General features: G+C 46.3%; 1 protein-coding gene across 10 annotated transcripts in view; it reads left to right on the top strand.

Annotated features, from left to right (window-relative positions):
• LOC110527347 (guanine nucleotide exchange factor DBS) overlaps positions 1-22,586 on the top strand; it is a 69,673-nt gene that overhangs the window by 42,390 nt on the left and 4,697 nt on the right. For 4 of the 10 annotated variants that reach the window (XM_036982635.1, XM_036982633.1, XM_036982639.1 and 1 more), the window contains 21 exons: positions 891-981; positions 10,221-10,340; positions 10,451-10,567; positions 11,131-11,280; positions 11,541-11,665; positions 12,475-12,589; positions 13,094-13,213; positions 14,021-14,212; positions 15,251-15,442; positions 15,713-15,872; positions 17,873-18,017; positions 18,653-18,719; positions 19,029-19,144; positions 19,547-19,709; positions 19,840-20,058; positions 20,210-20,431; positions 20,659-20,830; positions 20,957-21,029; positions 21,130-21,230; positions 21,486-21,578; positions 22,051-22,125. In XM_036982635.1, coding sequence (XP_036838530.1) covers positions 891-981; positions 10,221-10,340; positions 10,451-10,567; positions 11,131-11,280; positions 11,541-11,665; positions 12,475-12,589; positions 13,094-13,213; positions 14,021-14,212; positions 15,251-15,442; positions 15,713-15,872; positions 17,873-18,017; positions 18,653-18,719; positions 19,029-19,144; positions 19,547-19,709; positions 19,840-20,058; positions 20,210-20,431; positions 20,659-20,830; positions 20,957-21,029; positions 21,130-21,230; positions 21,486-21,578; positions 22,051-22,125 — 2,828 coding nt within the window. Of the gene's footprint in view, positions 1-263; positions 472-890; positions 982-10,220; positions 10,341-10,450; positions 10,568-11,130; positions 11,281-11,540; positions 11,666-12,474; positions 12,590-13,093; positions 13,214-14,020; positions 14,213-15,250; positions 15,443-15,712; positions 15,873-17,872; positions 18,018-18,652; positions 18,720-19,028; positions 19,145-19,546; positions 19,710-19,839; positions 20,059-20,209; positions 20,432-20,658; positions 20,831-20,956; positions 21,030-21,129; positions 21,231-21,485; positions 21,579-22,050; positions 22,126-22,586 lie in introns of those variants that run through there. The other 6 variants (XM_036982638.1, XM_036982636.1, XM_036982641.1 and 3 more) reach the window with 4 other exon arrangements.

The following is a 22,586-nucleotide window of genomic DNA, read 5'->3' as shown; positions in this document are numbered from 1 at the left end:
ACTGTCATGGCGGCAATTGAATTAATGACACTTTTGCGGTTCCCTCACCTACCAGCTAAAGGGGGGTGGATCCCATCTCATTCTCCATCAGATGTCCCGCCCCCTTCTGTTCATGAGCCATTCAAACACACTCCCGCCACCGCTGTCCATCATCCGTATGCTGCTCTGTGATAGGCTATGGGGGAGATGCAGGGCTGAGTTGATTGGCTGGTGTAGAGAAGCGGGTAGGCAGAAGATCGTTGTTCTCGGGGGGCTTGGTGGTTGGCTCCCGTTCTATCAGAGCTGTAAACAGAACACTGGTGCTTAACAAACGGGATCTGCAGAGAGGGAAAACCGGAATAACAGAGAAAAGGAATGGGAGAAGGAGATGACATTCTATTGAGGAGGTTTTGGGAATAACATTTGGGAATAACAGACGTATCCTGTCGTGTCACATCAATGGGATTAACCTGAGGAAGAGGCAAAATTTTGGTAGTGTGTTTTCTACCGTGTGTGTGTGTGTGCGTGCGTGCGTGCGTGCACAGCAGGGTGATGGATGGATGATGGATTTGCTCATGGCTGTGTTGATGTACATGGACCACCTCAGCAGCATTGACTCTTTCACATTTATGTGTGTGTGGTTGTCTCTCTTGTTAAGAGCATCTGCTAATTGACTGAGATGTAAACGTGTGCTGCCAGCAACACTTTCCTCGTACTTTTGTACACAATCTACACACACACACACACACACACAGGGATTGAGCGTAATAATGCCACTGCCTGTGGGTAGCCTGTGATCTTGGAGCAGTCAAGGGTCCTGTCATTAGGAGGATACACACACATCCATGTAACCGTGGTAACATAAACACACATCCATGTTGCTGTGGTGACCGTGTCTCGCTCTCCTGCAGTCTGACAGCGTCTGGAGTGGGCTTCATCCTGGTCATCGACCGCCGCCAGGACAGATGGACCGCCGTCAAGGGGACCCTGCTACGCATTGCAGTGAGTAACTGTGTGTGTGTGTGTGTGTGTGTGTGTGTGCACGCCTCATTAACACTGTATGCTGAGGGTGTGTGTGTAATCTATTAAGACATACACTTTAACAGGTGTTCGAGATGTGCTGAGCGACAGGAAACCTTTGTATATCAGAGTAGTGGCACAGTGCAGCCTTCTCCGTGAGGTGTCTTGTTGTCTGGTGAAACTAACTACTAGCCTAGGTCTGCAGGAGGGCACTGTAGCATCTCCTCCTTTCAGATTATACAACATCACACTCACTTAAACCTGCAGGAGGGCACTGTAGCATCTCCTCCTTTCAGATTATACAACGTCACACTCACTTCAACCTGCAGGAGGGCACTGTAGCATCTCCTCCTTTCAGATTATACAACATCACACTCACTTCAACCTGCAGGAGGGCACTGTAGCATCTCCTCCTTTCAGATTATACAACGTCACACTCACTTCAACCTGCAGGAGGGCACTGTAGCATCTCCTCCTTTCAGATTATACAACGTCACACTCACTTCAACCTGCAGGAGGGCACTGTAGCATCTCCTCCTTTCAGATTATACAACGTCACACTCACTTCAACCTGCAGGAGGGCACTGTAGCATCTCCTCCTTTCAGATTATACAACATCACACTCACTTCAACCTGCAGGAGGGCACTGTAGCATCTCCTCCTTTCAGATTATACAACATCACACTCACTTCAACCTGCAGGAGAGAGAGGGAGAGCGATGGGATTTCCTACTCCGTATTTTAGAACACACTATAAGGAGTATAATGGCACCAAGATGTTGTCTGTATCATGTACGGCTCACAGATCATAGGGTCTCACAGGAGGCATGTATAGGTCTAAAAAGGGCCTTATATGGCCACTTTCATCTGGATTTTCTCACATTGTTTGTGATACAAATGTAAAAAGCTTGTTGAACATTTTTCCTCCCAAAAGTGTCTATGTTAGAATTGCCAGAACAATCTGAGAAAATATTTAGTAATAATCACCCTTTTACACCTTTGTCTTCTCTTCTACTGTACACTTCCTCTCTCCTTCTCTACTCTGTCACATGCTCCTCTAGTTCTCTTTTCTTCTCTCTCTCGCTCTCTCTCTCGCTGTCGCTCGCGCTCTCTCGCTCGCTCTCCCTCTCTCTCTGTGTCTCTCTCTCTCTCGCTCTCTCTCTCCCTCTCTCTGTGTCTCTCTCTCTCTCTCTGTGTGTCTCTGTGTCTCCCTCTCTCTCAATTCAATTTCAATTTAAGGGCTTTATTGGCATGGGAAACATGTTTACATTGACAAAGCAAAGGAAATAGATAATGAACAAAAGTGAAATAAACAATAAAAAATGAACAGTAAACATTACACTCACAAAAGTTCCAAAACAATAAAGCCATTTCAAATGTCATTATGTCTATATGTGCGAATGGTTAGTGTGTGTCTGTGTGTCTGTCACTCTCACTGCATGTGGTACAGGCTGTGACAGCTCAACAGCTGTGGCTGTAGCTGGAGGGGATAGAGTGATTGAGTAGGGAGGGGATAGGGTGATTTGACTAGGGAGGGGATAGGGTGATTTGACTAGGGAGGGGATAGAGTGATTTGACTAGGGAGGGGATAGGGTGATTTGACTAGGGAGGGGATAGGGTGATTTGACTAGGGAGGGGATAGGGTGATTTGACTAGGGAGGGGATAGGGTGATTTGACTAGGGAGGGGATAGAGTGATTGAGTAGGGAGGGGATAGGGTGATTTGACTAGGGAGGGGATAGGGTGATTGAGTAGGGAGGGATAGAGTGATTGAGTAGGGAGGGGATAGGGTGATTTGACTAGGGAGGGGATAGGGTGATTTGACTAGGGAGGGGATAGGGTGATTTGACTAGGGAGGGGATAGGGTGATTTGACTAGGGAGGGGATAGAGTGATTGAGTAGGGAGGGGATAGGGTGATTTGACTAGGGAGGGGATAGGGTGATTGAGTAGGGAGGGATAGAGTGATTGAGTAGGGAGGGGATAGGGTGATTTGACTAGGGAGGGGATAGAGTTATTGAGTAGGGAGGGGATAGGGTGATTTGACTAGGGAGGGGATAGGGTGATTTGACTAGGGAGGGGATAGGGTGATTTGACTAGGGAGGGGATAGGGTGATTTGACTAGGGAGGGGATAGAGTGATTTGAGTAGGGAGGGGATAGAGTGATTGAGTAGGGAGGGGATAGGGTGATTTGACTAGGGAGGGGATAGAGTGATTGAGTAGGGAGGGGATAGGGTGATTTGACTAGGGATGGGATAGGGTGATTTGAAATTCCACAGTGTGCCATCACCGCAGCAATATTTGTGACCTATTGCCACAAGAAAAGGGCAACCAATGAAGAACAAACACCATTGTAAATACAACCCATATTTATGCTTATTTATTTTCCCTTTTGTATTTTAACCATTTGTACATTGTTACAACACTGTATATATACCTAATATGACATTTGTAATGTCTTTATTGTTTTGAAACGTCTGTATGTGTAATGTTTACTGATAATTTTTATTGTTTATTTCACTTTTGTATATTATCTACCTCACTTGCTTTGGCAAAGTTAACATATGTTTCCCATGCCAATAAAGCCCCTTGAATTGAATTGATTTCACTAGGGAGGGGATAGGCTGATTAGACTAGGGAGGGGATAGGCTGATTAGACTAGGGAGGGGATAGGCTGATTTGACTAGGGAGGGGATAGGCTGATTTGACTAGGGAGGGGATAGGGTGATTTGACTAGGGAGGGGATAGGCTGATTTGACTAGGGAGGGTATAGGGTGATTTGACTAGGGAGGGGATAGGGTAATTTGACTAGGGAGGGGATAGGGTGATTTGACTATGACATTTGTAATGTCTTTATTGTTTTGAAACTTCTGTATGTGTAATGTTTACTGTTAATTTTATTGCTTATTTCACTTGTGTATATTATCTACCTCACTTGCTTTGGCAATGTTAACATATGTTTCAAATGCCAGTAAAGCCCCTTGAATTGAATTGATATCACTAGGGAGGGGATAGGCTGATTTGACTAGGGAGGGGATAGGCTGATTTGACTAGGGAGGGGATAGGCTGATTTGACTAGGGAGGGGATAGGCTGATTTGACTAGGGAGGGGATAGGCTGATTTGACTAGGGAGGGGATAGGCTGATTTGACTAGGGAGGGGATAGGCTGATTTGACTAGGGAGGGGATAGGCTGATTTGACTAGGGAGGGGATAGGCTGATTTGACTAGGGAGGGGATAGGCTGATTTGACTAGGGAGGGGATAGGGTGATGAACATGAAACACCCACAATGAGTTCCAGGAATCACCATCATAATAACTTGATACAGGCTTCACATCTGTGATCTTCATAATGTTGGTAATAAATGCAGAGTTATGAAACAGACAAACAAAACAGAAATATTACTTTTCTATAAATATAACATTGACAAATGTTAACCTTTTAGCTCACCCATCTCCCATCAGCAAACCATAATGTATCCATCATTCTCCTTATATGGGCCTGTCAGCCCCCCAATAATAATGGACTGTTCCAGCCATAACGGCCCGTTCCAGCCCATTGGATATGTCCATGTGACAAGGGATGGGAGGAGGCTTGTGTTGAGCTGTTAACATTGCTGTGGTAGGACATTCGTCCTCTGTAAGCCTCTGTTAAGTGTGGGTGTGTTCATTGATTTCCCTACAGTGATAGTAGTGTGTAAACAGGCTGGGGAAACCTGCTGATTAGTAGAGTACAGTATCAGTGTGGTGGCCCCAAGGGCAAACGCGCACATACACACACACGCACACACTCACACACACCCTCAAGCATGCAGTGATTGTGATTACCAGTATGATTTGTGACTGTGTCCTTGTGGGCCTGCAGTGTGAGGAGCAGAGGGTTGGTGTCATTACTCACCCCTAGGCACTGCACTGCATGGTTCTGAAGCAGGGGGGTAGAGGGGCTGGGCTATGGTGAGGAGAGGAGAGGGGGGGGGGGGGGGGGGGGGTGTAAGAGGGGCTGGGCTATGGAGAGGAGGGGGGGGGGTAGAGGGGCTGGGCTATGGAGAGGAGGAGGAGGAGGAGGGAGGCAGGGGGGGGGTAGAGGGGCTGGGCTATGGAGAGGAGGAGGGAGGCAGGGGTGGTAGAGGGGCTGGGCTATGGAGAGGAGGAGGAGGGGGCGTGCAGGGGGAGGGAGAGGGGCTGGGATATGGAGAGGAGGAGGGTGGAGGGGGGCGTGTGAGTGAGATGGAACCCGCTAGGGAGATGAGCAGCATGGGAAAGAGATAGTGGTGTCAGGCTACTCAGCTGGGTGTGATGGTGGAGAGATAGTGGTGTCAGGCTACTCAGCTGGGTGTGATGGTGGAGAGATAGTGGTGTCAGGCTACTCAGCTGGGTGTGATGGGGAGAGATAGTGGTGTCAGGCTACTCAGCTGGGGTGTGATGGTGGAGAGATAGTGGTGTCAGGCTACTCAGCTGGGTGTGATGGGGTAGAGATAGTGGTGTCAGGCTACTCAGCTGGGTGTGATGGGGGATAGATAGTGGTGTCAGGCTACTCAGCTGGGTGTGATGGGGTAGAGATAGCGGTGTCAGGCTACTCAGCTGGGTGTGATGGGGTAGAGATAGCGGTGTCAGGCTACTCAGCTGGGTGTGATGGGGTAGAGATAGTGGTGTCAGGCTACTCAGCTTGTTGTGATGGGGGAGAGATAGTGGTGTGAGGCTACTCAGCTGGGGTGTGATGGGGGAGAGATAGTTGTGTCAGGCTAGTCAGCTGGGTGTGATGGGGAAGAGACTTCCTGTAGAAAGGATATATTGGTATGCGTGTGCTTGTGTATGTATCTGTTTGTATGGGGCTTCCCAGTGACAGGAGGGTGTGTGTGTGTGTGATGGCATATCTCGTGAATGTGTTTGTTATGGTGTAGGCTGGATCTTCCTCTGCATCTTCCTCTGTAGCTGACATATGTCAAGGTTATCCTGATCAATGTTCTGTCTATATGGTACTCCCTACAGAATGACATTGGAGATGGAAAAACATGTCCAGAATAAATGACCAAATCAGCTGTTCCACGGTAACCGCTAGCTGATGTGTGGTTTGAGTGTTCTGTTACAACATGGCCACCACCTATCATCTAAGTGGGTGCTGCTACACGTTAGCGGTGGATGGGGTGAGTTCCCCCCTGACTGATGTGTGTTCCATTATTACTTCCGACAGTATATCATATACTGTGTAGCTGGGTTTAACATGAGCTTTCATTGGCTACACCAGAGTCAGACTACATGGAATGGTATTGTTATGGAAATCACAGTTTGAAGGTCAAGAAGCAGCCCCTCCTTCCATGTTCTCATTAAATAACGTCCGCCCGCCCGCTGTTAAAGTGCTTTTATGATTTTAGTGTCAGCAAACTCCAAGCTCTCCAAAAATATTGATGGGTTACTGTGATAGGAAAGGGCCATATTATGTGCAAATACGGTTCAAATGTACAGAGAGGAGGAGCCTAATAACAGTCGGGCTCTAATCACAGCAGGCTTGCTCCAGTCCCATACAGCCATCAGTCCCATACAGCATCAGTCCCAAACAGATCAAGTCATTTGTTTGAGTGTCATGTGCAGGACAGACAGTGTGACCGTGCGCTGGATTATTGATTAGGAGATAAATAATGAGAGTGAGGTAATGAAGATTAACACGTTTTATCTCTCAGGATCTCTTCATTGATTTTGCGTTGGTAGTTCAGTAATACATTCAGATTTGAGTGACCTTTCCTGACACCTGAAGACACGTGTTAGCTCCCCAAGCAAATGCCCAGGTCTTTAGCTCAGTGAGCTAAAGCAGTCTTGAGATCCAGGTTCGAAACCTGGTCATTGACACATTTTTTTTCAGTGAGAAAGAGCAGTCCTTTATTTACTAGATGCAATTCATTAATAAAAAATAGACTGGCTGTGTGACAGACGTGGAAACCGTCGCTGTGTGGAACCTCATCTCTTTCTCCAAAGGAGTGCAGTTTCCATGGCAATGTGGTCTTGCAGGGTAGGTAAGCAGCTGTGTGTGGATGTAGTGGGCTAGTCTCTGGGAAGCAGCCGTTTGGCAATATGAGATGACATCATACTGCTGAAATAGAGCCTTATTCTGCTCATTGGAATTGTGATTTGCAGAGGTTTTACTGTGGTTACAAACCTCCACGTATTTATTTGAACAGTTAGGCTAAAACTTTGAACTTGTCTCTATACTCCAGCATTTTGGATTTGAGATCAAATGTTTAATATGATATGTATTATTTGAGGGTATTTCCATACATACAGTGCCTTCAGAAAGTATTTATACCCCTTGACTTATTCCAGATTTTGTTGTTACAGCCTAAATTCAAAACAGATCAAATCATGTTTTTTTCTCACCCACCTACACACAATAATACCCCATAATGACATGGGTTTTTAGAAAATGTTGCACATTTCTTGAAAATGAAATACAGAAATATCTCATTTACAGAAGTATTCACACCCCTGAGTGAATACTTTGTAGAATACCTTTTTGACAGCGATTACATCTTGTATCTGGATAAGGGGTGAGAAACGTTCAGGCTGTAACACAACAAAATGTGGAATAAGTCAAGGGGTATGAATACTTTCTGAAGGCTCTGTATCTGTTTCACTGTTTAGAAATGAAAGTCCCCCAATTTGAAGGTGTCATAAGTATTTGGTTTTAGTTAAATGTAGTATTTGGTCCCATATTCCTAGCACACAATGACTACATCAAGGTTGAGGCTCAGTAAACATGGATGCATTTGCCGTTTGTTTTGTCTGTGTTTCAGATTGTTGTGCCCAATAGAAATGAATGGTAAATAATGTATTGTCATTTTTTTGGTCACTTTAACTGTAAATAAGAATAGAATATGTTTCTGAACACTTCTACGTTAATGAGATCATGCCACCAAAACATGCTTACCACTCACCATTACCAATAACAGGGGAGGTTAGCATTTTGGGGGGGGTGTAATTTTATGCCTATAAACACCACCAAAATAAACTGCAAATGCACTTTTATCTTCACTGTCCAAGTAAATACATAGGTGTGTGTGTGTGTGTGTGTGTGTGTGTGACTCTGGCTCATCCAATCAGACAATAGGCTACATTCAGGCTGTCAGTTGCTGTGTGGATTCTGGGTTTTCTGGCGAAATCTCTTCCCAGTATTTTCAAACCAAAGAATTCAATACAAGTACCTATTCTAAAACAAGTGAGAGATGCACCTGTTTTATAACATGCACTAGATATTTTTGGCTGCACCTCCAGTGATGTTGGTTGAAGCGCTATCCCTCCCCCACTCCACTCCTCCAGGGATCAGTTTTATGCCCACTCAGCCTGCTATATATGTCAGCTGTAGCCAGCAGCAGTAGAGTGTGGTGATGTAGATTATACAGTGGGTAGTGTTGTTTGTGTGCCCGAGGCTGAGGAAGGTTGTCCTACTCTAGCTAGTCTTGCGGTATCGATTTGAAGACCACCCCTGTAGAGCAGAGTAATTCACAACTCCTGTTACAACAAGCCACTAACAATCTGGCTTACAGTGCCTTCAGAAAGTGTTCACACTGTTACAACAAGCCACTAACAATCTGGTTTACAGTGCCTTCAGAAAGTGTTCACACTGTTACAACAAGCCACTAACAATCTGGCTTACAGGGCCTTCAGAAAGTGTTGACACTGTTACAACAAGCCACTAACAATCTGGCTTACAGTGCCTTCAGAAAGTGTTGACACTGTTACAACAAGCCACTAACAATCTGGCTTACAGGGCCTTCAGAAAGTGTTGACACTGTTACAACAAGCCACTAACAATCTGGCTTACAGGGCCTTCAGAAAGTGTTGACACTGTTACAACAAGCCACTAACAATCTGGCTTACAGGGCCTTCAGAAAGTGTTCACACTGTTACAACAAGCCACTAACAATCTGGTTTACAGTGCCTTCAGAAAGTGTTCACACTGTTACAACAAGCCACTAACAATCTGGCTTACAGGGCCTTCAGAAAGTGTTCACACTGTTACAACAAGCCACTAACAATCTGGCTTACAGGGCCTTCAGAAAGTGTTGACACTTCTCGACTTTCTCCACATGTTGTTGTGTTACAGCCTGAGTTTAAAATGGATTACATGTATATGTTGTGTCACTGGCCTAAACACAATACCCCATAATGTCAAAATGGAATTATGTTTTTAGAAATATTTACAAGTATTTAAGGATTCAACCCCTTTGCTACGGCAAGGCGAAATAAGTTCAGGAGTAAAAATGTGCGTAATAAGTCACATAATAAGTTGCATGGACTCACTGTGTGTGTAATAATAGTGTTTACCATAATTGACTACCTCATCTCTGTACCCCCACATATAACATTTTCTGTAAGGTCCCTCGGTCGAGCAGTGAATTTCCAACACAGATTCAACAACAAAGACCATGGAGGTTTTCCAATGCCTCGCAAAGAAGGGCACCTATTGGTAGATGGCTAAAAATGGACAAAGCAGACATTTAAATATCCCTTTGAGCATGGTGAAGTTATTAATTACACTTTGGATGGTGTATCGATACACCCAGTCACTAACACAGTTGCCGGAGAGGAAGGAAACCGCTCCAGGATTTGACCATGAGGCCAATGGTGACTTTAAAACAGTTAGAGTATGATGGCTGTGATAGGAGGAAACTGAGGATGGATCAACAACATTGTAGTTACTCCACAATACTAACCTAAATGACAGAGTGAAAAGAAGGAAGCCTGTACAGAATAAAAATATTCCAAAACATGCATCCTGTTTGCATTAAGGTACAAAAGTAAAACTGCAAAAAATGTGGGGAAAATCCAACACAACACTGACTACCACAGTTCATATTTTCAACCATGGTGGTGGCTGCATCATGTTATTGGTATGCTTGTCATCGGCAAGGACTAGGGAGTTTTGTAGGATAAAAATAAACTGAATAGAGCTCAGCACAGGCACAATCCTAGAGGAAAACCTGATTCAGTCTGCGTTCCATCAGACACTGAGAGAAAAATTCACCTTTCAGCAGGACAATAAGCTAAAACACAAGACCACTGGATTTGCTTACCAAGATGAACCACTGCCCTGATTTACCACTCTTTCCAGTAAGGCATGTGTATGTATGTTCAGTTAATTTGTATCAATGAATTCCATTCAAGTCCATAAGACCTCTGAAGGTTTATCCCCCAACAACAACAACACAAAGTAATGAATGTGTGTGTTCCACAGGGCTCATTCCCAGTACATTTACAGCTGGTTCTGGTCTTGCGGCCCTCCACCTTATTCCAGCGGACGCTCTCCGACATCTTCTTCAAGTTCAACAGGGATGAGTTCAAGATGAAGGTGCCGGTATGTTTTTTTTATATGCATGTGCACGTCTGATGTGAGGACGTTAGTGGACCTTTGTATGCGTTTCATATGTAGGTTAATGTGTGTTGACTCTCCTCCCTGTGTCTCAGGTGGTGATGCTGAGCTCTGTGACTGAGCTCCATGCCTACATCGACCGGACTCAGCTGCCCCAGGAGCTGGGAGGAACCCAGGATTACTGCCATGATACCTGGATCTCACACCGCACCGTGAGTACCCTACTACCGTACCCTTCCCACCAGACCCCTGACAGACTACATAGGGCCCAATCCCAACATGATACCTGGATCTCACACCGCACCGTGAGTACCCTACTACCATACCCTTCCCACCAGACCCCTGACAGACTACATAGGGCCCAATCCCAACATGATACCTGGATCTCACACCGCACGTGAGTACCCTATTACCATACCCTTCCCACCAGACCCCTGACAGACTACATAGGGCCCAATCCCAACATGATACCTGGATCTCACACCGCACCGTGAGTACCCTACTACCATACCCTTCCCACCAGACCTCTGACAGACTACATAGGGCCCAATCCCAACATGATACCTGGATCTCACACCGCACCGTGAGTACCCTACTACCATACCCTTCCCACCAGACCCCTGACAGACTACATAGGGCCCAATCCCAACTTGATATCTGCTCACTGAACTGAACTCATTCTAACCTGTCCCATTAGTCCCCCCCATCTCAATAGGATGTGTGTGTGTTTCTAACCAGTGATGACACAATTGGGTTGTGTTTGTCCGGTCCTCAGGCTATCGAGGCCTTTGCTCTGATGGTGAAGACCACGGCTCAGACCCTGCAGTCGTTTGGGACGGAGCTGGCCGAGACTGAGCTACCCAACGACGCCCAGGCCACGTCCAACCTGCTGGCCACACACACCGAGAAGAAGGGACAGATGAAGGTAAGGGCACGGAGAGAACAAGTCATTAATATACAGACTATTACCAAAACCTCCATGTTTTAAGTGATAGTGTTGAGGCCAATTCATTTTAAATTCAAGGCACGGTTAAACATTCAGTTCCTGATTTGTTCCTGATGTTTGTGTTTCTCAGGGGAAAGATATACTGAAGAACATACTTTGGCTGTAGCTGAGACTGTATACTCTGTACTGTCCAATGGTAGATCCCTCTAACTGATGTGTCCATGTCCTGTCTCTCCCAGGAGGACCTGTGTGTGGCACTGGGCCAGGGAGGCCGGCTCCTGGAGAGCATCAACGAGCCCCTGCAGAGAGAACCCGACTATAAAATGAACCAGGACGAGCTGGAGAACCTGGCCACCGTGCAGAGGTCAGAGGGGACAGGGGTCAAGGGTCAGGCTTAGAGGTACTCTCATACCTAAGAAGTAGTCTAAAGTTGTGTTGTTTAGATCATACTAAATCTGTATGTTTGCCTCAATCTTAAATGAATGGAAAAGTTTAGCACCATATCAATTTTAAGGTGAACTGTCCCTTTAATGCTAATGTAATAGGTTGAGAATGGAACAGGGTACAGTAGGAGCAACAGAGATAGGAAATAAGACAGAGAGATCCTGAGGTCCAACTGGTTATGGAACAGTCAAGATTCATGTTCTCTAGTATCAATGCTGGTGTGTGTCTTGCTAGAAGTTACCTAGAACTCTACTCTCTCATCTCCCACCATGACCCTGAACCTTCTAGGCTGTGTTCTGCCGCGCTGCTGTGAAATCTGCCCCCGTGCCATTCTGGTGTATTTTGGGAGTACGGGGATAGGATGCATAGTGGCAGCACTCACAGCTGCAGAGCAGAATTGGGAGAACAAAGGAAAGAACTGCAGTGTTTCATAACCCAAAACATTATGTTGGTTATACTGTAAAGTGCTCTGCTCTTGGAGGAGTAGGTTATGTAAGGGATTTGATTAAACACAGGACCTGGTTTGGTTTCAATGAATAGGTACTTCTGGTTTCACTTAGTGATACTTTGAGATCCAAGCTGAAATACCACTGTTAGCTTTTTTTTTCTTTTTTTTTTTCTTTGACTCAGGTTCTATCCTTCATTCCCTTTCCATGTTTATCTCCCTCCATCCATCTCTCTCTCTCCATCCCTTCATTTGTCTACCGTTCTTCTTCCATCCGTGTGTAGACTGCTGGGCCAGCTGGATGAGACAGAGACGGCGTTTGATGATTTCTGGGAGAGACACCAGACCAAGCTGGAACAGTGTCTGCAGCTCCGCCATTTTGAATACTACTTCCGTGAGGTGAGGGGAACAGGGACACAAGAGCATCATGGGAGATGTAGTCCCGGTCACTGTTTGTCAATTTGTTGTCTGTCTGTCCCTCTGTCCCTCTGTCTGTCTTCTGACTCTACCTGTCCCTCTGTCTGTCTGTCTGTCTTCTGACTTTACCTGTCCCTCTGTCTGTCTGTCTGTCTTCTGACTCTACCTGTCCCTCTGTCTGTCTGTCTGTCTTCTGACTCTACCTGTCCCTCTGTCTGTCTGTCTGTCTTCTGACTCTACCTGTCCCTCTGTCTGTCTGTCTGTGTTCTGACTCTACCTGTCCCTCTGTCTGTCTGTCTGTGTTCTGACTCTACCTGTCCCTCTGTCTGTCTGTCTGTGTTCTGACTGTACCTGTCCCTCTGTCTGTCTGTCTGTCTTCTGACTCTACCTGTCCCTCTGTCTGTCTGTCTGTGTTCTGACTCTACCTGTCCCTCTGTCTGTCTGTCTGTGTTCTGACTCTACCTGTCCCTCACTATGGGTGTTCAGGTGCGTGCCCAGCTGGATGTGGTGTCAGAGCGGGTAGAGGCGTTCTCGGAGGTTGGCATCAGTCCCGCCCATGCAGAACACATCCTACGAGAACTCACCAGCCAGGAGGAGAAAGCCTGTGTAAGACACAAACACACACACTTCATCCCAATAGCACACATCATCCTCCCCATAGCTCATCAACTTGTCTAACAGATCCAAAACACGATGAGTGAAATGAATGTAGACACTTGAATGATGAGATTCCACCAGCTGACATGGGTCGTATCCTGTTTCCGCTCTAGTTGTACCCCAGTACATTATAGACCCCATTCATCTCAGTGACAGTATTGACTTTACAGATGAGACTCACGTGCAGTGGATCATACCTCCTATTGGTTGGTTCACACATACATTACTGCTGTAGTCCCCATGTGACTAGAAAACATGGCCTGTTGCCATGGATATGACTGTGTATCTAAACATGTTCAACACCTGCTAAATGTGCTGCTATTATTTTCTTGGAGAAATTACATCATATGTCTTGTGCTGCTTCATTCAAGGGGACTTAAGGAGGGAGAGAGAGACAGATTGTGTGTGTTGTGTGGTGGTAGAGTGGATGGTGCTGGTTCTGGTTCTGCACCACAGAAACAGCCTGCTCCCTCGTTCTACATTCCCATCACATATATGGACATGAACTGAATCCACAATGCCTGCAATAAGGCCTAGAACATCCACAGTGAAATCTTTACAGACTGTATACGTTGTGTAAAATGATGAGTTGGCTGTTATGCATCGGTCCTTATTTCAGAGGCAACTAGGAAGTAACATGGATTTAATGGCTTTCCATTATGACTGCTTTGTTCATATTTCTTTTGTTTTATTGTGTAGTAGTCGTGTGTGTGTGTGTGTGTGTGTTCTCACCTGCCTGTGTCTCTCTCTCTCCAGGATGTGTTGGACTGGGCTCTGTCCCTGGCCGCTGAGGGGGATGGGCTGATTGAGAGTGCTCACTATGCTGAGGACTCCATCCTGCCAAAGTGCAGTGAGCTGAGGGCCGTGTGTGATGAGGTCACCTCCTTCCTCAAGACCAAGAAGGTCCTCCTCCTGAGGGCCATGGAGCTGCACCACTGTCTGGAGAAGGTGAGGGCTGGAGGGGAGAAGTAGGGTCATGGAGCTTCACCACTGTCTGGAGAAGGTGAGGGCTGGAGGGGAGAAGTAGAGTCATGGAGCTGCACCACTGTCTGGAGAAGGTGAGGGCTGGAGGGGAGAAGTAGGGTCATGGAGCTGCACCACTGTCTGGAGAAGGTGAGGGCTGGAGGGGAGAAGTAGGGTCATGGAGCTGCACCACTGTCTGGAGAAGGTGAGGGCTGGAGGGGAGACATAGGGCCATGGAGCTGCACCACTGTCTGGAGAAGGTGAGGGCTGGAGGGGAGAAGTAGGGTCATGGAGCTGCACCACTGTCTGGAGAAGGTGAGGGCTGGAGGGGAGAAGTAGAGTCATGGAGCTGCACCACTGTCTGGAGAAGGTGAGGGCTGGAGGGGAGACGTAGGGCCATGGAGCTGCATCACTGTCTGGAGAAGGTGAGGGGAGAAGTAGGGCCATGGAGCTGCACCACTGTCTGGAGAAGGTGAGGGCTGGAGGGGAGACGTAGGGCCATGGAGCTGCATCACTGTCTGGAGAAGGTGAGGGGAGAAGTAGGGCCATGGAGCTGCATCACTGTCTGGAGAAGGTGAGGGCTGGAGGGGAGAAGTAGGGCCATGGAGCTGCATCACTGTCTGGAGAAGGTGATGGGAGAAGTAGGGCCATGGAGCTGCACCACTGTCTGGAGAAGGTGAGAGCTGGAGGGGAGAAGTAGGGTCATGGAGCTGCACCACTGTCTGGAGAAGGTGAGGGCTGGAGGGGAGAAGTAGGGCCATGGAGCTGCACCACTGTCCTGAGAAGGTGAGGGCTGGAGGGGAGAAGTAGGGTCATGGAAACACTGGCAAACCCTGGTTTAGATGGGGATCAGTAACCGGGTGATTGGTCAATGTAGCCCTCTAGTAGGTGAGAGCTGATGGAATCTTTCAGATGTTTGACAAGTGTCAAGGTATAAGAGTTTGGGTTTGAGTTCAGCCAGGTAAGGATTCATTCTCCCTCTGACCTGTGGTATAATGAATCCCTCCCTCCCTCCCTCCCTAGGCATCGAGGTGGTGTGAGGAAGGGATCTACCTCCTTGCCTCCCAGCCGGTAGATAGATGTCAGTCTCAGGACGGGGCGGAGGCCGCGCTGCAGGAGCTGGAGAAGTACCTGGACACGGCCGCCCAACACCAGATCACCGACCTCAAGGCCATCTGGAGGGACTATGACTCCATCCTCAACCCAGAGCTCAGGGTAGGTGGCGCCCCATAGAGGCATCAGATATACATTACATGAGAAAACATTGTTTTTGGTGGGCAGTTGTTTTGAACACGAGACGTGACCAGGAGGTCGAGATATTTTTCCAGGTTTTTCCTCCCCTCTCCACGTGGTCAGGAAAAACTCCTGGCCCCAAGTATAATCAAACGATTGAATAGAGATGAGGAGAGGAAGACATCTTTTACTATTGAGGTACACCCTCAAAATGTCTATCTAACCCTCCCTCCCCTCTGTGTGTGTTAACAGGAGCAGGTAGAGAAGGTGTTTCAAAAGCAGGTGTCCATGCAGGAGATGTTTGAGAAGAGGAGGGTCAGTCTGAAGAAGCTGGCAGCCAAACAGACACGGCCCGTCCAACCAGTGGCTCCCAGGCCTGAAGCCATCATCAAGTTCCCCATGTCCCCTCCTGGTGAATACCACATTCTGCGCCACATGTCACACTGGTCGTCACTATCTGACTCTACCTTTCCCTCACTGTCTCTCTGGTTCTGACTCTACCTTTCCCTCACTGTCTCTCTGGTTCTGACTCTACCTTTCCCTCCCTGTCTCTCTGGTTCTGACTCTACCTTTCCCTCCCTGTCTCTCTGGTTCTGACTCTACCTTTCCCTCACTGTCTCTCTGGTTCTGACTCTACCTTTCCCTCACTGTCTCTCTGGTTCTGACTCTACCTTTCCCTCACTGTCTCTCTGGTTCTGACTAAACCTTTCCCTCCCTGTCTCTCTGGTTCTGACTATACCTTTCCCTCACTGTCTCTCTGGTTCTGACTCTACCTTTCCCTCCCTGTCTCTCTGGTTCTGACTATACCTTTCCCTCACTGTCTCTCTTGTTCTGACTAAACCTTTCCCTCCCCGTCTCTCTGGTTCTGACTCTACCTTTCCCTCCGTCTTTCTGGTTCTGATGGAAAAACCTTTCTAGCGCGGAACCCATCGACAACATTCCCCTGAAAAGGCAGCGCGCGAAATTCAAGAATATTTTTTTGAAATATCTAACTTTCACACATTAACAAGTCCACTACAGCAAATGAAAGATAAACATCTTGTTAATCTTGTCTGATTTCAAAAATGCTTTACAGCTAAAGCACAACATATGATTATGTTAGATCACCGCCAAGTCGAAAAAACACACAGCCATTTTTCCAGCCAAAGATAGGAGTCACAAAAAGCAGAAATATAGATCAAATCAATCTCTGACCTTTGATGATCTTCATCAGATGACACTCATAGGACATCATGTTACACAATACATGTATGTTTTGTTCGATAATGTGCATATTTATATCCAAAAATATCAGTTTACATTGGCGCCTTACGTGCAGTAATGTTTTGATTCCAAAACATCTGGTGATTTTGCAGAAATACTCATACTAAACATTGATAAAAGATACAAGTGTTATTCACAGAATTAAAGATAGACTTCTCCTTAATGCAACCTCTGTGTCAGATTTCAAAAAAACTTTATGGAAAAAGCATAATCTGATAACGGCGCTCAGAACCCAAAACAGCCAGAGGAATATCCGCCATTTTGGAATCAACAAAGTTAGAAACAACACCATAAATATTCACTTACCTTTGATGATCTTCATCAGAAGGCACTCCCAGGAATCCCAGTTCGACAATAAATGACTGATTTGTTCCATAAAGTTCCATCATTTATGTCCAAATAGCCACTTGTTGTTAGTGTGTTCAGCCCAGTAATCCATCTTCATGAGGCACAGGCACTTCATCCAGACAAAAACTCAAAAAGTTCCATTACAGTCCTTTAGAAACATGTCAAACGATGTATGCAATCAATCTTTAGGATGTTTTTAACATAAAACATCAATAATGTTCCAAACGGAGAATTCCTTTGTCTTCAGAAAAGCACTGGAACTCTGTTGGGGGCGCGCGTCATGAGACCAAGGCTCTCTGCCAGACCACTGACTCAGAGGTCTCATGAGCCCCTCCTTTATAGTAGAATCCTCAAACCAGTTTCTAAAGATGGTTGACATCTAGTGGTATCCCTAGGAAGTGCAACCTCATCCATATCTTAATGTGTATTCGGTAGGCCAAGCTTTGAAAAACTACAAACCTCAGATGTCCCACTTCCTGGTTGGATTTTTCTCAGGTTTTCGCCTGCCATATGAGTTCTGTTATACCCATAGACACCATTCAAACAGTTTTAGAAACTTCAGAGTGTTTTCTATCCAATACTAATAATAATATGCATATATTAGCATCTGGGACAGAGTAGGAGGCAGTTCACTCTGGGCATGCTATTCATCCAAAAGTGAAAATGCTGCCCCCTATCCCAAAAAGGTTCAACAATATCTCATTCCCCGACAATATATCATTGATTGATTGAAATTACTTTTTTGTTGGTTGTTTGAAGTTCAGATGAGTATTTCTTATCCCGTCTTTCTGTTTCTTGTAGCTCACAGGAGTCAAGAGACGAGGAATGCAGAGGACAACATCTTGAACGTAGAAAACTGCAGAATAGTGGAGGTTCAGGTGCAGAACGACGGCAGCAGACACGGCTCTCTGTCTGAGGAGGAGGAGAACCTGGCAGTGCTCCGACGGTAGGGTCAGGGGTCAAAGGTCAATGATGTCTATAGCCTGAAATGCCTTAAAATAAATCAATGAACGGCCTCCCGAGTGGCTCAGGGGTCTACTGCACTTGAAGCGTCACTACAGCCCCGGATCGATCCCAGGCTGTGTCACAACCGGCCGTGACCGGGAGTCCCATAGGGTGGCGCACAATTTGCCCAGTCGCGTCAGGATTAGGGGAGGGTTTGCCCGGGGGGGCTTTACTTGGATCATCGCGCTAAAGCGACTCGTGGCGGGCCGGGCGCCTGCAGGCTGACTTCGGTCGTCAGCTGGATGGTGTTTCCTCCAACACATTGGTGCAGCTGGCTTCTGGGTTAAACGGGCAGGTGTTAAGAAGCGCTGTTTGGCGGGTCATGTTTCGGAAGACGCATGACACGACCTTCGCCTCTCCTGAGTCCATTGGGGAGTTTCAGCGATGAGACAAGATCTAAATTGGGGAGAAAAAGGAGGTGAAAAAATATATTTCAAAAAACAATATCAATTAATCCTCTTGTGAAACACAATTGAAAAGAGATGGTTAGTTAGATATTTCATACTTGGTAAGTTTATCAAAATAATAATACAATATGTTGATGTTAAATAGAATGTTGTTGTTTTGTTCCTACAGACATGTAATGAACGAGCTGTTGGAGACTGAGAGGGCGTACGTAGAGGAGCTTCTCTGTGTACTGCAGGTGTGTCACTTCTGACCACTGGAGGTCGCCACTACTCCACTTACTGTCCTAAATGTAGTAATATATACAGGTGTATATATATATATATATATATATATATATATATATATATATATATATATATATATATATATATATGTATGTATGTATGTATGTATGTATGTATGTATGTATATGTATGTATATGTATATATATATATATGTATGTATATGTATATGTGTATGTATATATGTGTATGTATGTGTGTGTTTTTGTTGAAAATTGTTTTTAAAAAATGGTTAACATTTTAGTATGTGTTGTTATCCCAGGGTTATGCTGCAGAGATGGACAACCCAGCCATGGCCCACCTCCTCCCTAGTGCTCTGCTCAACAGGAAGGATGTCCTGTTTGGCAACATGCCAGAGATCTACCAGTTCCACAAGAGGTGACTTTTCCTCCACTGCAACATCCATGTTACATAATGTTTACTGAGTAATGTCCTGTCATTGTGAACTGTTGTGACAGAAGAGGCACATTCGTTCAACCATATCGATTTATAGGGACCAATTTGAACAATATTTCATTTGGTTAACATTACCTCAAGTCCCCACTGCTTCCCAACCTTGGTAGTACTAACCTGTGTCTGTCTGTCTGTCTGTCTGTCTGTCTGTCTGTCTGTCTGTCTGTCTGTCTGTCTGTCTGTCTGTCTGTCTGTCTGTCTGTCTGTCTGTCTGTCTGTCTGTCTGTCTGTCTCTGTCTCTGTGTGTGTGTGACTCACTCACTCACTCACTCACTCACTCACTCACTCACTCACACACTCACTCACTCACTCACACACACACATCAGGACATTCCTCAGGGAGCTGGAGACCTACACAGACGTCCCTGAGCTGGTGGGACGCTGTTTCCTGGAGAGGATGGGCGACCTGCAGATCTATGAGAAGTACTGTCAGAACAAACCTCGCTCCGAGAGCTTGTGGAGACAGTGCTCCGATTGCGCCTTCTTCCAGGTAACCTTTCACCTTTCTTTCAGGGCCCTCAGTGTATCTTGGATAGGATCCTCAAGCTCAGTATACTGTAAGCTTGTAAAAAAATATATAAAAAAATTGTATTGATGTGTGATTGTTTGTTTTTACGAAGGAGTGCCAGAGAAAGTTGGAACACAAACTGGGTTTGGACTCGTACCTCCTCAAGCCAGTCCAGAGGATAACCAAATACCAGCTGATACTGAAGGAGTTACTGAAGTACAGTAAGGGCTGTGAGGGTTCAGAGGACCTGCAGGAGGCGCTGTCCTCCATCCTGGGGATCCTGAAGGCCGTCAACGACTCCATGCACCTCATCGCCATCACAGGATATGAGGTCAGCTAACCACGACACCCTTATTCTCCTCGTGCTTTAGGGTGGAGAGGAAAAATGTACCCAACTGTGTAACATCTTCTGTACCACAGACAACGCTCAGTTATCTTTCCTACTTGTAATTGAATGGTTGTGTTAATTTATTGATCCCCAGGGGAGCCTGACGGAGTTGGGCAGGCTGCTGATGCAGGGGTCGTTCAGCGTGTGGACGGAACACAAGAAAGGTCACGCTAAGGTCAAGGACCTGGCCCGCTTCAAGCCCATGCAGAGACACCTGTTCCTGCATGAAAAAGCCTTGCTCTTCTGTAAGAGACGGGAGGAGAATGGGGAGGGTTACGAGAAAGCCCCGTCCTACAGCTTTAAACACTCCCTCAACGTGAGTCTGGTTATGTCCAGCTGGCTGGCTCATTGTCTGGGGGAGGGTTATGAGAAAGCCCCCTCGTACAGCTTCAAACACTTCCTCAATGTCCTGACTGGCAGTCTGTCTGCCAGTCTGTCTGTCTGGCTGTCTCTGTCTCTCCTTGGATTGTTACTTGGATCTATAGTATGTTATGAGTTCAACAGTGATATAGAAGTGTAATATTCTTCGGTTCTCTCTAACAGATGAGTGCGGTGGGCATCACGGAGAGCGCCAAGGGTGACAACAAGAAGTTTGAGATCTGGTGTAATTCCAGAGAGGAGGTGTTTATCGTCCAGGCTGCGACACCTGAGATCAAAACATCTTGGTTGAATGAGATCAGGAAGGTTCTGACTGGCCAGCTGAAGGCCTGCAGGGGTAAGATAGGGGATCTGCGGCATTACAGACACACGCACACACATTCCAGAGTTGATACACATCTGGATGCTAAATTCTCTGTTGTTGTGTCTGTGTTCTGTTAGTAACTGTGATGATTTGTTCCAGAATCTAGTCAAAAGAAGGTGTCAGACACAATGTCTCCCAGTCCAACCAGCAACAGCCCACCTATCTGTCTCAGGTCAGATTTTACAGAGAGAACCATGGCTAGAGCCAGTTACAGAGAAGGAATCAACATGGTTGGTTCTTCTCTTTTTCACCTGTTTGTTTCTCCCTCTTAGTCCATTTAGGAACTGTCAGAAGAGCGTGAAGAAGGGAGAAGAGAAGAAGACAGATGGTGTCAACTCTGACCCCAATTCCCCCTCCTCCCCAAAACACAAAGGTGAGTTGCCCTATTTTGTTGATTAAAGAAAATGTTTTTTACTTCTATCAAATGCTCATGACAAGGAAGCAAACTTCTGTTGCCGTTTTAGTGACCCCCCTCGTCTGGTTAGGTACCCAAGCCGTCCTTGAATCTTTTCCTACTTCCTCCTTCCTTGTTCCTCCTTTAATCTGAGCTTTCTTTCTCTTCTTTTCCTCTTCAAACCACTTTACTCTGTCTCTCCTTCCTGTCCCTCTTTCTCTACCATGGTTGTAGAGGAGACAGTCACCAGTCCCACCACTGACAGGTCATCAGTGGCTAAAAAGCGTTTTACCCTTCAAGGCTTCAGCAATCTGAAGAGTCAGAAAGGTAACGCTAGTGTCCTGGAGGCATCCCCCATGTTGTCGTCATCATATATGGCAAAGATATGTTCTCCATTTTGAAGTCAACCCCAAGCTCTCTTCACCTACCCCACCAATATGATTTTAGACAGGAGACATCCTTTCCAGTAGTCGACTGCATCAGGGCTTTTGAAGACTGATATTTTGGCTTGCTTTCCTTTGCAGAATTTCTTCACCCTGCTGGTAAAAGTCTAACATTACCAATGGTATTCTCTCAACCAGGTATCCTACAGTGTAGTTTGTGGTTAATACATCAAATATTAGAATGAGTGTCTGTTTTAGTAGGCCTGTCCCCCAGCCTCTCCAATAGTATTAGCAAGTAGCTAATTATTCTAGTCAGTTTCAGGAAGCTCTTCCCTCTTTCACGGCTGTTTTTCTATTGCCCTCTTTATCATTTCTCTCTGTTTCCTTCTCTTCTGTCTCTCTTCTTCGGCCAACAGGATCCCTCCTTAGCCCTGACCATAAGGCCAAAAGCCACGAGATTAAGAGTGACCCAACTCCCTTTGGGTGTAAAGGTATTCTATCTAGTCCATGTCATACCTGTGTTTGACTCTGTAGTGTAGTCATCCATCCTGACCCTCCCTCACAGTAGTCATCCATCCATCCTGACCCTCCCTCACAGTAGTCATCCATCCTGACCCTGCCTCACTGTAGTCATCCATCCATCCTGACTCTCCCTCACAGTAGTCATCCATCCTGACCCTGCCTCACTGTAGTCATCCATCCATCCTGACCCTCCCTCACAGTAGTCATCCATCCTGACCCTCCCTCACTGTAGTTATCCATCCTGACCCTCCCTCACAGTAGTCATCCATCCTGACCCTCCCTCACAGTAGTCATCCATCCTGACCCTCCCTCACAGTAGTCATCCATCCTGACCCTGCCTCACAGTAGTCATCCATCCTGACCCTGCCTCACTGTAGTCATCCAGCCATCCTGACCCTGCCTCACTGTAGTCATCCAGCCATCCTGACCC

The sequence above is a fragment of the Oncorhynchus mykiss genome, chromosome 7 (genome assembly GCF_013265735.2).
Source record: "Oncorhynchus mykiss isolate Arlee chromosome 7, USDA_OmykA_1.1, whole genome shotgun sequence".
NCBI classification, from domain to species: Eukaryota; Metazoa; Chordata; class Actinopteri; order Salmoniformes; family Salmonidae; genus Oncorhynchus; species Oncorhynchus mykiss.
This window is presented reverse-complemented; position numbering and strand designations above follow the sequence as displayed.